The sequence below is a fragment of the Ornithorhynchus anatinus genome, chromosome 5 (genome assembly GCF_004115215.2).
Source record: "Ornithorhynchus anatinus isolate Pmale09 chromosome 5, mOrnAna1.pri.v4, whole genome shotgun sequence".
Classification (NCBI taxonomy): Eukaryota; Metazoa; Chordata; class Mammalia; order Monotremata; family Ornithorhynchidae; genus Ornithorhynchus; species Ornithorhynchus anatinus.
This window is the reverse complement of record NC_041732.1, coordinates 7613579-7625854: the sequence shown is the minus strand read 5'-3', so window position 1 is coordinate 7625854 and position 12276 is coordinate 7613579. Positions and strand designations below refer to the sequence as shown.

The following is a 12276-nucleotide window of genomic DNA, read 5'->3' as shown; positions in this document are numbered from 1 at the left end:
ATTTTGTTTCTAATCCTTGATGGTCTATTCCCCCTTAGCTTCCAAAAGAGCTAAAGGGCAGAAAGAAACATAAGGCAAAAAAAACCCATGCTTTCTTTCCACCTTCTTGTTCTAGGAGAATAAAACTACTCAATCCCTAAGCAAGATTCAGAAGACCAGGTTCTAATCCTGGCTCTGCCACTTGTCTGCCAGTGACCTTGGCAAGTCACTTAACTCTTCTGTGCCTCAGTTACCTCATCTGTAAAATGGGGATGAAGACCGGGAGCCCCACGTGGGACAACCTGGTTATTCTTATTATCTACCCAAGCGCTTAGAACAGTGCCTTGGGCACGAAGTAAGCTCTTAACAACTATCATCATTCAGTTAACCTCATCTGTAAAATGGGCTGTGACTATGAGCCTCATGGAGGGACATGGACCTGAGTCCAACCTGACTAGCTTGTATCTACCCAACGCCTAGTATGTTGAGAAGCAGTGTGGCTTAGTGGCAAAAGCACGAGCTTGGGAGTCAGAGGACAAGGGTTCTAATCCTGCCCGCCACTTGTCTGCTGGGTGGCCCCGGCAAGTCACTTTACTTCTCTGTGCCTCCGTTACCTCATCTGTAAAATGGGGATTAAGACTGTGAGCCCCACCTGGGACAACCTGATAACCCTGTATCTACCCCAGTGCTTAGAACAGTGCTTGGTACATAGCAAGCGCTTAACAAATACCATCATCATGATTACGGTGCCTGCCACATGTAAGCTCTTTAATACCTTTTAAAAAACAAACGAGGCTTAGAGAAATTGTGCAACTCTCAACTACCATTTCAGCAGTTTTTCTATTGCCAGCCTTGGAGCCATTTTTATTTTGCTATGAGTTTTCTACAGGATTTACTCTGAGACGGTCAGGGTCCCTCTTTCAAGTTACCTTCTAGGGTTTAGGACTCTTTCGTACTAACCTCTTTTTCATGAGGTGCTAAGCCCCAATTATGTAATGTTACCCTGTTTGAATTGGGGATGACAATGAATTTCCATGGGTACAACAAAAAAAGCTAGACGATTAGAGTTCAGGCCTTCAGTTTAAAGTGACAGTTTGTGATAGTTTAAACCTAGAGTAGAACTATGAATATGCAATTCACAGGGCATCATTTCAATAGAAAGCTACTGCCTTTTTATCCCTCCCCTATTGAGGTAAATGAGCACTGTCCTTAAAATGTGGATTCCTTTTTAGCCCTCTGTTCATAATAATAATTGTGGCATTGTTTGAGCACCTATGTGCCGAGCATCGTATTAATCTGTCGATGATACTTATTGAGCCCTTACTGTGTGCAGAGCAGTACTAGGGCTAGGGTCGATGCAAAATGGGCAGATTGGATCCAGTCCCTGTCCCACATGGGGCCCAAAGTCCTCAGACAGAACGTGAATTGTGATTTCATGGGAGAAATGTTTGCTCTACATTGTTACTCACAAGAATCTCAGTTCCCTGTTGTTTGTTCCTGCAGGAATTGTGGGCTGAGGACTCAGTAGCTTTAGGGAAAGTCGGCATTTCCTGTTTCCTTCTCAAGTTTAAGGAGAGGGTTGATGAAAGATAAGCACAGGCACCAAGAAGGCAAGGCAAAGTTCAGATCTGACACGGGGATAAAACAAACCCACACCGAGGAGAGAGAAAACTCACAGCGACACACACAGGAAAACACCCTAGAGAAAAGGCAGGAAAAAAGACCCCGAGGTACACAAACATATGGACAAGGTGAGGGAGTTACCTGAATGATAATAAATAATAATGATATTTACTAAGCACTATGTGCCAGGCACTGTACTAAGTTGCTGGGGTGGATAGAAGCAAGTCAAGTTGTCCACTTGGGGCTCACAGTCTCAACCCCCATTTTTGCAGATGAGGAAACTGAGGCACAGAGAAGTGAAATGACTTGTCCAAGGAATCACACAGCAGAAATGTGGCAGGGTGGGATTTGGGACTCGTGACCTTTCTGATTCCCAGGCCTGGTCACCATCCTCCACACCACGCTGCTCTTAATGAGACCTTAAGAGTCTCATTATCCATTTTAAGTACAAAGAGGCCTGATTGATTGGTGGAAGGCTCAAAATGCTGGTGAAAAATAGGATTTTTTGATAAAATGACTGAGTCCTTTCCAAACAAATTTTTTGTTCTTCATGACTCGAGTGACGTGACACTGATTTCCATTACATCTTCCAAGAACACGATTATGTTAAATAAGATTTAACTTGCATTGCATGTTTTTAATTTATTGTTTCTTCCTCCAAAACAATCATGCACTGGTGGATTTGGGAGAGGGCTGAATGTGTTGAGAATTTTCAGGTGATTTTTTCCTTTCTTCTTCCTACCCAAGGATTTTCACCTATGGGACCACGCCACTTGAATGCAGCGTTCTTTCAGGATTAAATTGTGCCTGAGCCACTCACCAGCTGATTGGTCAAGGGAAAAATCACAGCCTCTTGATCGTTTGTTTTTTCTGTCAATCACCTAATCCTGTCGGCCCCACTCATGGGTGTTGTGGGGAACGGGCTGCACAGGGCTAGTGGTTCTACATATTCTATATTTACTCATACAATTGTCTCACTTTTTTCCTTACCCCCAACAGGAGAAGGGTTATTACGTGGAGCATTAAAGTATAGTGAAAAGGAGAGCAAGAAGAAAGGAGAGCAAAAAGGAGGAAAGAAGGAAAAGAGGGCAATTTGCGACTGCGTCTTATTTCTATCACATTCTCCCAGTAGCTGCATAAAATAGGCACTCACTGAATTACAGTAACTCCCATCCCTTCTCCTCTACCTTATGCAGAACATTCCCTGTTCCAAGAAGAAACACCCCTATCACCCTGCTTAATCAGTGGCCGTTTTTTAGCATTCTGACACCCCTTTCTCTACCCTGGTGCACACACATGTTTCAGAGAAGAAATTCTCCTGTATCATGAGCTTTTATTTGGGCTTTAGTTCATTCTGACCCATCTCCTCTTCTTATCGCAATGTGGGTATGTGCTATCGCTACTTTAAAAAAAAAATCATTCTTATTTCTTCAGTGGGGTGAAAGTGTGGGGGTGGAGTGGGGAGGATTTTGCAATGGCAGCAATCATGCGAGTGAATTATGGTACTATTATCTTCAGGAGCTGAGGATTCCTTTTACAACTGAGGAGTCATTTGCCTTAAACCAGAGACAATCCTTTCAGATATTGGTCAACAAACCAGGACATTAACTTCTTTAAAAATCACAATAACGGTGACACTGGCTAGAATGTAAACTCATTATGGGCAAGGACCGTGTCTGCCTAACTCTGTTGCACTACATTCTCCCCAAGCACTTAGTAGAGTGCTCTGCACCACAGGAAGTGCTCAACAGATAGCATTACTGAGTGATTTGGCCAATGGTCGTGTTGCTACTGTGAAACAAAAAGACTCTGACATTCCACTGAAAATACCTCCAAGACACCTACCCGATTATCTTCTCCTTTCCCCGGGCTCCCTCTCCCTTCTGCATCACCTGGGCATTTGAATCTGTGATCTTTGAGCATTTGGAATCATCCCACCCTCAGCCCCAGAGCACTTATGTACATATCTTTAAATTATTTATATTAATGTCCGTCTCCCTCTGTAGACTGTAAGCTCACCGTGGGCATGAACGTGTCTACCAACTTTCCCCAAGTGCTCAATGCAGTGATCTGCACAGAGTAAGCACTCAATAAATACCACTGATTGATCGGTTAGATCTTCAGAACTGCATTCCTATTTCTGTGAATGAAAGGTAGGCTGGAACTATGGTGGAGAAAAGCAGGAGAAAAACAGCTTATTACTGGAAAAAGCTACAACTAAATGTGTTCTGTCTGGGAAGTTGGTAGCAGTAAACATACAGAAGAGATTTCAAAGTGGTTTCCAATATCAAACTGGATGAAGAGATTGGTTGATATTTGAGTGTATAGAGGTAGGAAATCTGGGGGGATCATAAGGGTTTTGCCTGAATAGTGAACTTCAATTGTTCAGGCCGGGCATGCTACCCAAGAGAAGGTTATCTCAGATGGTAGTTAACAGTTATGGAAGGAAAATCAGTGATTGGTCCATGTATGTGAGTTATATATTATGTTGTATGGACTGAAGTTTTATTTTGGAGAGAAGAGCTTTTCTTTAATTTGTTTTGTTTTGTAATATAGGACTTTGGTGGAGTAGGCTGCATCTCAAAAAAGCAGTTTTAACTCTGCACGTAACCAAGCCATGCTTGACAACTTTCTCTGGATCCACATTAAAAATATAAAAAACTGGACTTACTGAATGCCTACGGTATGCAGAGCTCTGTACTAACCACTGAGAGGAGGCTCAATGGAAAGCACTTGGTTCAGTGGTGACAATTAAAATGCTTAAGCACCAGGCTACTTGCCTAATGTTGATAACAGCAAGAAGAAGAAACTAATAATAATTGCAAAGAGGGTCTGGTAGAGGTGTCGAAACAAATATAATTGATGTAAACAAAGCCAATTAACATTTTGACGGCTGGGGTGATTCCAGGGTTACAGTGAGTTCTCCTACAGTGTGTATTTTTACAACACATTTCGGATAGAATGCTTTAAGAATTTGTGAATGTTCTTCTGACAACATGCATCTGTCAAGGGGTAGAATGTGATGAGGATGTCGGAAGGAAAAGTTATATGCTTGCGTGAGGTACAGAACAAAGTTGAACTATTACAAATTTTCCTTCACTCAAGATTCCTCAAGAATTGGGGGTAACCTTTATGGTTATATAGACTGACTGTATATGGTTAAATTTTTTAGGAATTCAGAAAACTCATATGATGGTCTCAGTTGAGAAATACAGCATTCTCCGCACATCTGGTCACTTTAAATGAACATCTTTAACTCAACAGTAGACAATTAGCCAAATGTCCACATGATTACAATAATTTAAAGACTAGGTCAATCTGAGAAATAAATTATTGATTGTTGATAATTAGGACTGAATCCTCAAATTTCTCAAGTTTCACTGAGGGATTGCCTGGAGGCAAGTAGATGGTTAGACGACTTCTTTTAGGGCCCATCTTTTCTATTATGTCAATCTGACCTCCAAACTGACAAATAAGCGTGAGCTCACAGGTCCTTTGACAAAACAAAGAAAGTATGATTTAAAACAGGCTGAAACCAAATATGAAATGAAATCCAAAGCAGTGATACAGAATTCTTCACGACTATCAAGGCTCATTGTATCACTTAAGAGAATGGTCATAAAGTGGAGCAGGAATGGTGGAGATCTATAGGTTGACAACAACTTTTACTTGAGGAAAGCTTTGAGTAAAAAAGACACCTTCCTGCATCGGGCCACTGCGCATTTTGAGAATCACTGTCGTGTCCTGTAGGATACATTAAAGCCTCATATTTTTTTTTCTGAATCCAGGTCTCCTCTCCTTGGAGCCAGCAAGTTTTTCTTTTGAGATCTTGTTAGTATGAGGCTCCTGTTGGTTAATTGCCCCAATTCAAACTTCCAGAGAGTTACAAGTAATGAAAGTCTCGAATGTTTAATTGGAAAACTCATACTATGATTATTTGTACCGTATCAGTTAACTAGGATGAATTTAATTTTTAATTATTTCAATTAATTTATTGCTGGAAGATTACTTGGGAGAATTTAAACGTTTTCCATTTCATCAATGGCTGGAATTGATACATCTACATGAATGAGTGGATATGTGTAATTAAACCAGGCTTGTTAGCCATAATTCAAGTTATAAGAAAATTCTGCATACGTCCAGGTTCCTTCAATGTGGTATGTTTGTCTGGGCATAAACAACACTCACCTTCCCACCTAAACCATAGCACTTATGTCCCATAACTGGAATTTATTTATTTCTATTAATGTCTATCCCCCGCCCAGATTGTAAAGCTCGATGGAGCCACGGAATGTGTCTACTTTTTGCGGGATCGTATTGCTCCCAGGAGCTAGTACAGTGCTCTGCACACAGTAAGCGCTCAATAAATCCGACTGGCTGACTTTCGTAAGACTAGGCATTTAAGCCAAATGGGAATGACCCTGGGCTATTTTTCATTTTGCTATTACTAATGACAACCCCAATCCGGTTCACTTCCGGTTGACCTGGCGATTGATCGATGAATTAATTAAATCATTCCTTCATCGTATTTATTGAGCGCTTCGTTTCTGGAGAGCACTTTACTAAGCACTTGGGAGAGGGAGTACAATACAACACTAAACAGGCATATTTCCTGCCCACAGTGAGCTTACAGGCCAAAGCGGGGGAAACAGACATTAAAGAAATAAATTACGGATATGTACATTAAATGCGGTGGGGAGAGAGAACAAAGGGAAGCGATTCAAGGTGCAGCAGAAGCGCATGGGAGAAGAGGAAAGGAAGGCCTTGATCAGGGAAGGCCTCTTGGAGGATGTATGCGTTGGAGGCCCGAGTGGGAGGCTTGCAGTTGTCGGTGGAGTGTATTTGAGGCTGGCCTTTGATACACCAGCATGATAGCGGGCTAACGTGGGCAGTGTAAAACAGTGGAGTCTGGGGCTCATGGCCTTCCAGCCCCCCATTGCCGGTATGCTGCTGTTACTTAAACCGGAAATGGGTCTGGTGCCATGTAACTCTCCTGGGCACTTCATCTTCCCGCCCAGCCCTTCGGCACTTAGGTCCTTACCTGAAATTTATGTATTTCTATTAATGTCTCTTTCTTCCTCTAGACTGTAAGCTCACTGTGGGCAGAGAACGTGTCTGTTTATTGTTACATTGTTCTCTCTTAAAATGCTTTGGTAAAGTGCTCCACACGCAGTAAACGCTCGATAAATTTGACTGAATGAACGGATGGGCGTCACCCCTGGAGCGCTCTGGGCCCCAACAGGGGCATCAATTGATCAGGTGGTATTTATTGAGTGTTTACTGGGTGCAGGGCACAGTATTAAGCGCTTAGGAGACTACAACAGATTGGGCAGACACATGCCCTGCCCACAACGAGCTCCCAGTCCAGAGCGATGCAACTGTGCTCTCTAAGACAATCAGTTCCTTGAGTACGTTCAAGGTCCCGAAATCAAGTCCACCAATGCACCACCCTGCTGAAATGGCCACCAAAATCTCTATAATTTCATGAATTTTCACATTTAGAACCATTTAATCCTACATCTAACACTGGCTAAAAACACACTTCGGGTAATAACGGCAGAATTCATCGTTATGCTTTTGTCAACGTTCAGAATTATTCAGCCACGTTGAGTCTGAATGCAAACTCCTCCAATAAGGAGTTTAGGCATCCATAAATGTGGATTTGAAAACAAAATGCAATCTAGTTAGTTTAATTTACTCTAGCAAATGAGATTTTTATCTGCCATAACTATAATATACTTGCAATCCCCACAATAATGAATACTTCCTTTTTTTTAAAATTAGGAGTTAAACATCATGTATGTGCATTTAAACCTTTGAAAAGCATAACTGTTGATGAAGCAGTTTACTGAAATAATCATTGTTGATTAGAATGGTTAAACATTACCTCTTGGAAATATCTGCAAAGGCTCTATTAACTGCTCCACTTTACTTGCTGTTCCATTACTGTGGAATAATACTGCAAAGAGATTACAGAAGGAGATTACTCAGTAATGTATGAATATTGGAATGGATACTTATGGGTTGTTTAATTCGAGTACTTTTTGAAATTGCTGTTGTACATATTCAGCCTTGAGGATACTTTTTTCCCCTACTGGCCCATCCCAAATGGCAATGGGTGAATGTGGACGGTTGGAAGCCGGTCCAATGTGTCTACTCCAGATGGAATGGTTAATTTATCTTTAAAAGCAAAACGTTGATTAAGGTTTTTAGCTGGGGATGTGATTCTGGTAAAGTGTTTTAGAATGCCACGTTTTAAAGATGCTATAAAACGCTTTTTTTAAAGCAATTTCTCAGATTGCTTTCTTGAAAATTCACCTTTTTTTGCATTTTGTAAATAAAGATGCACACGCCGAACACATGGGATTTTCCCTTACGCCGTTAAATGAAGATGAACGTTAAGTGTGCGGTAGATACATCTCTATTTTTAAATGCATACATGAGTGCGACACGGAAGAATCGCCCGACGCACTGACGAACAAGTTGCTACAGGTTGCCAGGAGACAAAAATTAAGTAATAATTGCAAACTCTCAAGCTCAAAATATCTACACGGTAATACCCCTTTAAACATTGGGGTCACGTTCCTAGAAAACACGATGATACTGTGACCTATGCTTGCCCACTGACCCACGGAAGTGGTATCTAAAACCCAGTTCCGCCCTTGGTTCGGCCCCAGTGACCCGCTATATTTTTCTTTGTTTGGCCTTGATGGTAGCAAACAGGCTTTCGCTGCAAACATTACACGCGCGCCCCTTGTGGTCGATGATGAGCTTTCGTCGAGTGCACCGCGCTAAAATCCTTGGACAATACAGACTAAAGGAATGATACATTCCTTCGCCCTCAAGGAGCTTACCTTCTAATGGGGAGATAAACAAGCTGTGAACGAGAAGGGAAGGTGAGAGGCGATGACGCAGCAAACACGTAATGCTTCCATCCTGCCTTCCCCCGTTCCCATTGCTGGCGTTAGGGCAACGAGACAGGGTTACAAATGGGAAGGAGAAAGGGGCTCCGCTGGGTTTGTGGGGGGCAGTGTTGCATGTTCAGTCTGTGACAGTGGGAGCTGGCACCACGTAGGTTTGGTTGAGGAAAAAAACACGAGGCATGGGGATGAACTTGGGCGTATAGCACGGGGCCTGGAGTCAGAAGGTCACGGGTTCTAATCCCGGCTCCACCGCTTGTCTGCTGTGTGGACCTTGGCCAATCGCTTCACTTCTCTGCGTCTCAGTCATCTAATCTGTAAAAATGAGGATCGAGGCTGTGAGCCCTATGTGAGAGGGGATTGGGTCGAACCCAGTTTGCTTGTATCCACCCTAGCGTTTAGTACAGTGCCTGGCACATAGTAAATGTTTAACGTAATACTATCATTATTATTATTACTTATTAGGGTGCAGCGGGAAGGGGAAGAAAAACAATTGGGGAATGAGTTGGAAGGAACAAGGGAACAGGAGCCAAAGGATTTAGCAGTGGTTTGCTATTTCATCAGGGTTGGGGCAACTGAAACCAACAGCATAGGACGTAAGCCCGGGTGGTCTGCAATGTGGGATATGCCTGTACCTTTCGCGTATTTTGGATTGTCGACCAATTTTCCCTCAAGAATCCCTGCCGAATGCACTCAAAAAGGAAGTTGTAAATTACACATTTTTCATGACCCTGGTGTAACTATTCAATAGTTTTTTAAGGGTTTTTTTTAATTAGACAGTTCATTCCACTTGTCTTGCCCTCACGAAGTCCCATGTTGGGTAGATTTTGTGTGATTTATCCACAAAGAGGCCCTACGTCCTCTTTCAAATCTGCTAACGATGGACATGGAGAAGCAGCACGGCCCTAGTGGAAGAGCACGGGCCTCGGTATCAGAGGACCTGGGGTTCTAATCCTGGATCTGCCACATTGCTTGCTGCGTGACCCTTGGGCAAGTCACTTAATTTCTCTGGGCCCCAGTTCCCTCATTTGCAAAAATGGGGATTAAATGCCCGTTCACCCTCCTACTTAGACTGGAAGTCCCATGTGGGACAGGAATTTGTGTCCGCCAACTTGTACCTATCCCAGTATTTACAGATAGAAAATGTTTAAATATCATAAAAAAAATTCCCTGAAAAGAAATATGGCCTAGTGGAAAGAGCACTTGTCTGGCTGGAAGTCAGAGAACCTGGGTTTCTAATCTGCCAATTGCTCGCTGTTGTCCTTGGGCAAGCCACTTTACTTCTCTGTACCTCAGTTACCTCAACTGTAAAATGGGGATTAAGATTATGAAGCCCTATGAGAGACAGACGCTATCCAACCTGGTTTGTTTGTATTCATTCATTCATTCAATAGTATTTATTGAGCGCTTACTATGTGCAGAGCACTGTACTAGCGCTTGGGATGAACAAGTCAGGGCAACAGATAGAAGGACAGTCCCTGCCGTTTGACGGGCTTACGGTCTAATCGGGGAGATTGGACAGACAAGGAACAATGGCAATAGAGTCGAGGGGAAGAACATCTCGTAAAAACCCAATGGGCAACTAATAGAATCAAGGCGATGATTGTTAATAATTGTTTGTATCCACCCCAGAGCTTAGCACAGTGACTGGCACAAAGAAAGTGCTTAATAAATACCATAATTATTACTATTATGGAGGAAGAAATCTGCTGATTAGATGATTTTAGATGATTTACAGGCATTTGGATCTCTGGTGCAATGGAGAGCGTATTGGACTTTTAACCTGCTGGTCGGATTTCAAAGGTTGTGACTCGAGTCCTACCAGAGTCCTCATTTTCAGAGAAGCAGCCTGGTGTAGTGGATAGAGCCCGGGCATCGGTGTTAAGGTGGTCATGGGTTCTAATCTCAGCTTGCCACTTGTCCGCTCTGTGGTCTTGGGGCAAGTCATTTCACTTCTCTCGGCCTCAGTGACCTCGTCTGTAAAATGGGGATTAAAGCCCTACGAGGAACAGGGACTGTGTCTAACTCCATTCACTTGCATCCAGCCCAGCGCTTAGTATAGGGCCTGGCATATAGTGAGCACTCAACAAATACCACAATTACTACTATTATGAAGGAGCAAACACGGAAAAATATTACCTTAAAAATGTTATTTAAAACCCCGCTCCCCCTTTCTCGGCCACTACTTGATACTAAATACATACAAGTTAACTTTATGTCGATTCACTAATTGCTGATATTATCAAAGAATCTCACCAAATATGCTTTGCTTGTGATTACATGCACAGGGTAGTTATGGTGAACGACAGAGTGATTTTTCCGAAATAACAGGGCCTCGGAGCCCCAAGAAATAAGTTCCTCTGACCAAGAAGAAATACGACAAAGGCGAAGGTTTTGAACGTCTCTGGTGAAGCCAAGGCAAAAAGGAAATATGCTTCCATGTTCCAGAGCCTAAAAGCTCCTACACACCCAGTGCAAAGGTGCCCTACTTCCTCTCCAGAATATATACCGGAGGCAAATGCTTTTCGGGAGACTGCGTTCCTTAAGACCACAGGAATACAGCGTTCTCCATTACTCAAACAGTGATGACAAGTAAATGAAATATCAATCATGTAAGCTGTCAACCTTTTGGGACAGCAATAACTGTTAACAAGTAGTCTGGAAAAATTGTCCGAAAATGACTTGTCCTCTGCACATGAGTGTTTGAGGTTTCCATGGAAAATTAAGATGCCAGTGGCTATTTGAAACATTGCTCAGGTATTCTTTTTAATGGAAAATTTGCCAGTTATTGATCCGCAGCATGTACCCCTTGCTTCCAGAAGGCTGCAAGCAACTTTCCAATCAGTGACTGTCAAAAAAATTACTGCCTTTTTATACCGATACAAGACAACGGCGGAGCCCTGCCCCATACTTAATGCTTTTCTTTAATTAACTGCTATGTCCAAATCGGTCATTTCGGGGTAATACTTCACAACGCTCCCCCCTTCCAAAATACGATGCAAATAAAATATCTTTATGCTTTATTTAACACATTAATTACGGAGTTGTCTGAAAACGGCGCTTGGGTCAAGTTTGAAAACAAATAACCTCAAATGTAAAGGTCAAAACAGGTGCAGTGCATTTCTTTTCCTACTATAAAACCCTGCATGGCATGAAATTGACCTGTTTTCTTACTTTATTTATTCTCCCTTTCATTTTAGATCTTTGCCAAATCAATGGGAAACTGCCAGCAAGCCAACATTCTGGAGTGTTAAATTTTTTTTTTTTAAGCAATCTCTAAGTGTCTTTATTCTCTTAGTGGTATCTGCCACATCTGTTTTCTTACGTGGTCTTCATCCGGTTGCATTTGGATCGTTGTGACCTTTGGGCATTTGGTACTCGCCCCATCCTCAGCCCCACAGCACTTATGTGCGTACTTGTAAATGATGCATTTTCAAATTATTCATATTAACAACTGTCTCCCTTTCGAGACTGTAAAGCTCGTCATGGGCAGGAACGAGTCTGCAACTCTGCTGTATTGTATCCTCCCAAGTACTTACTGCAGTGCTCTGCATTCATTCATTCAATAGTATTTATTGAGCGCTTACTATGTGCAGAGCACTGTACTAAGCGCTTGGAATGTACAAATCAGTAACAGATAGAGACAGTCCCTGCCCTTTGACGGACTTACAGTAAGCACTCAAATACCCTTGATGATGATGATCTGGTTGGGCAACATTTCCTAAAAAAGGCTATTTGTTCATTTTTCTAACGG

At 42.4% G+C, this 12276-nt stretch overlaps 1 protein-coding gene across 1 annotated transcript in view; it reads right to left on the bottom strand.

Moving 5' to 3' along the window:
- MAP2K5 (mitogen-activated protein kinase kinase 5) overlaps nucleotides 1-12276 on the bottom strand; it is a 238924-nt gene that overhangs the window by 196449 nt on the left and 30199 nt on the right. Inside the window, 2 exon segments of the mRNA XM_029066218.2 lie at nucleotides 7490-7526; nucleotides 7529-7561. Of these exon segments, the coding sequence (XP_028922051.1) occupies nucleotides 7490-7526; nucleotides 7529-7561 (70 nt within the window).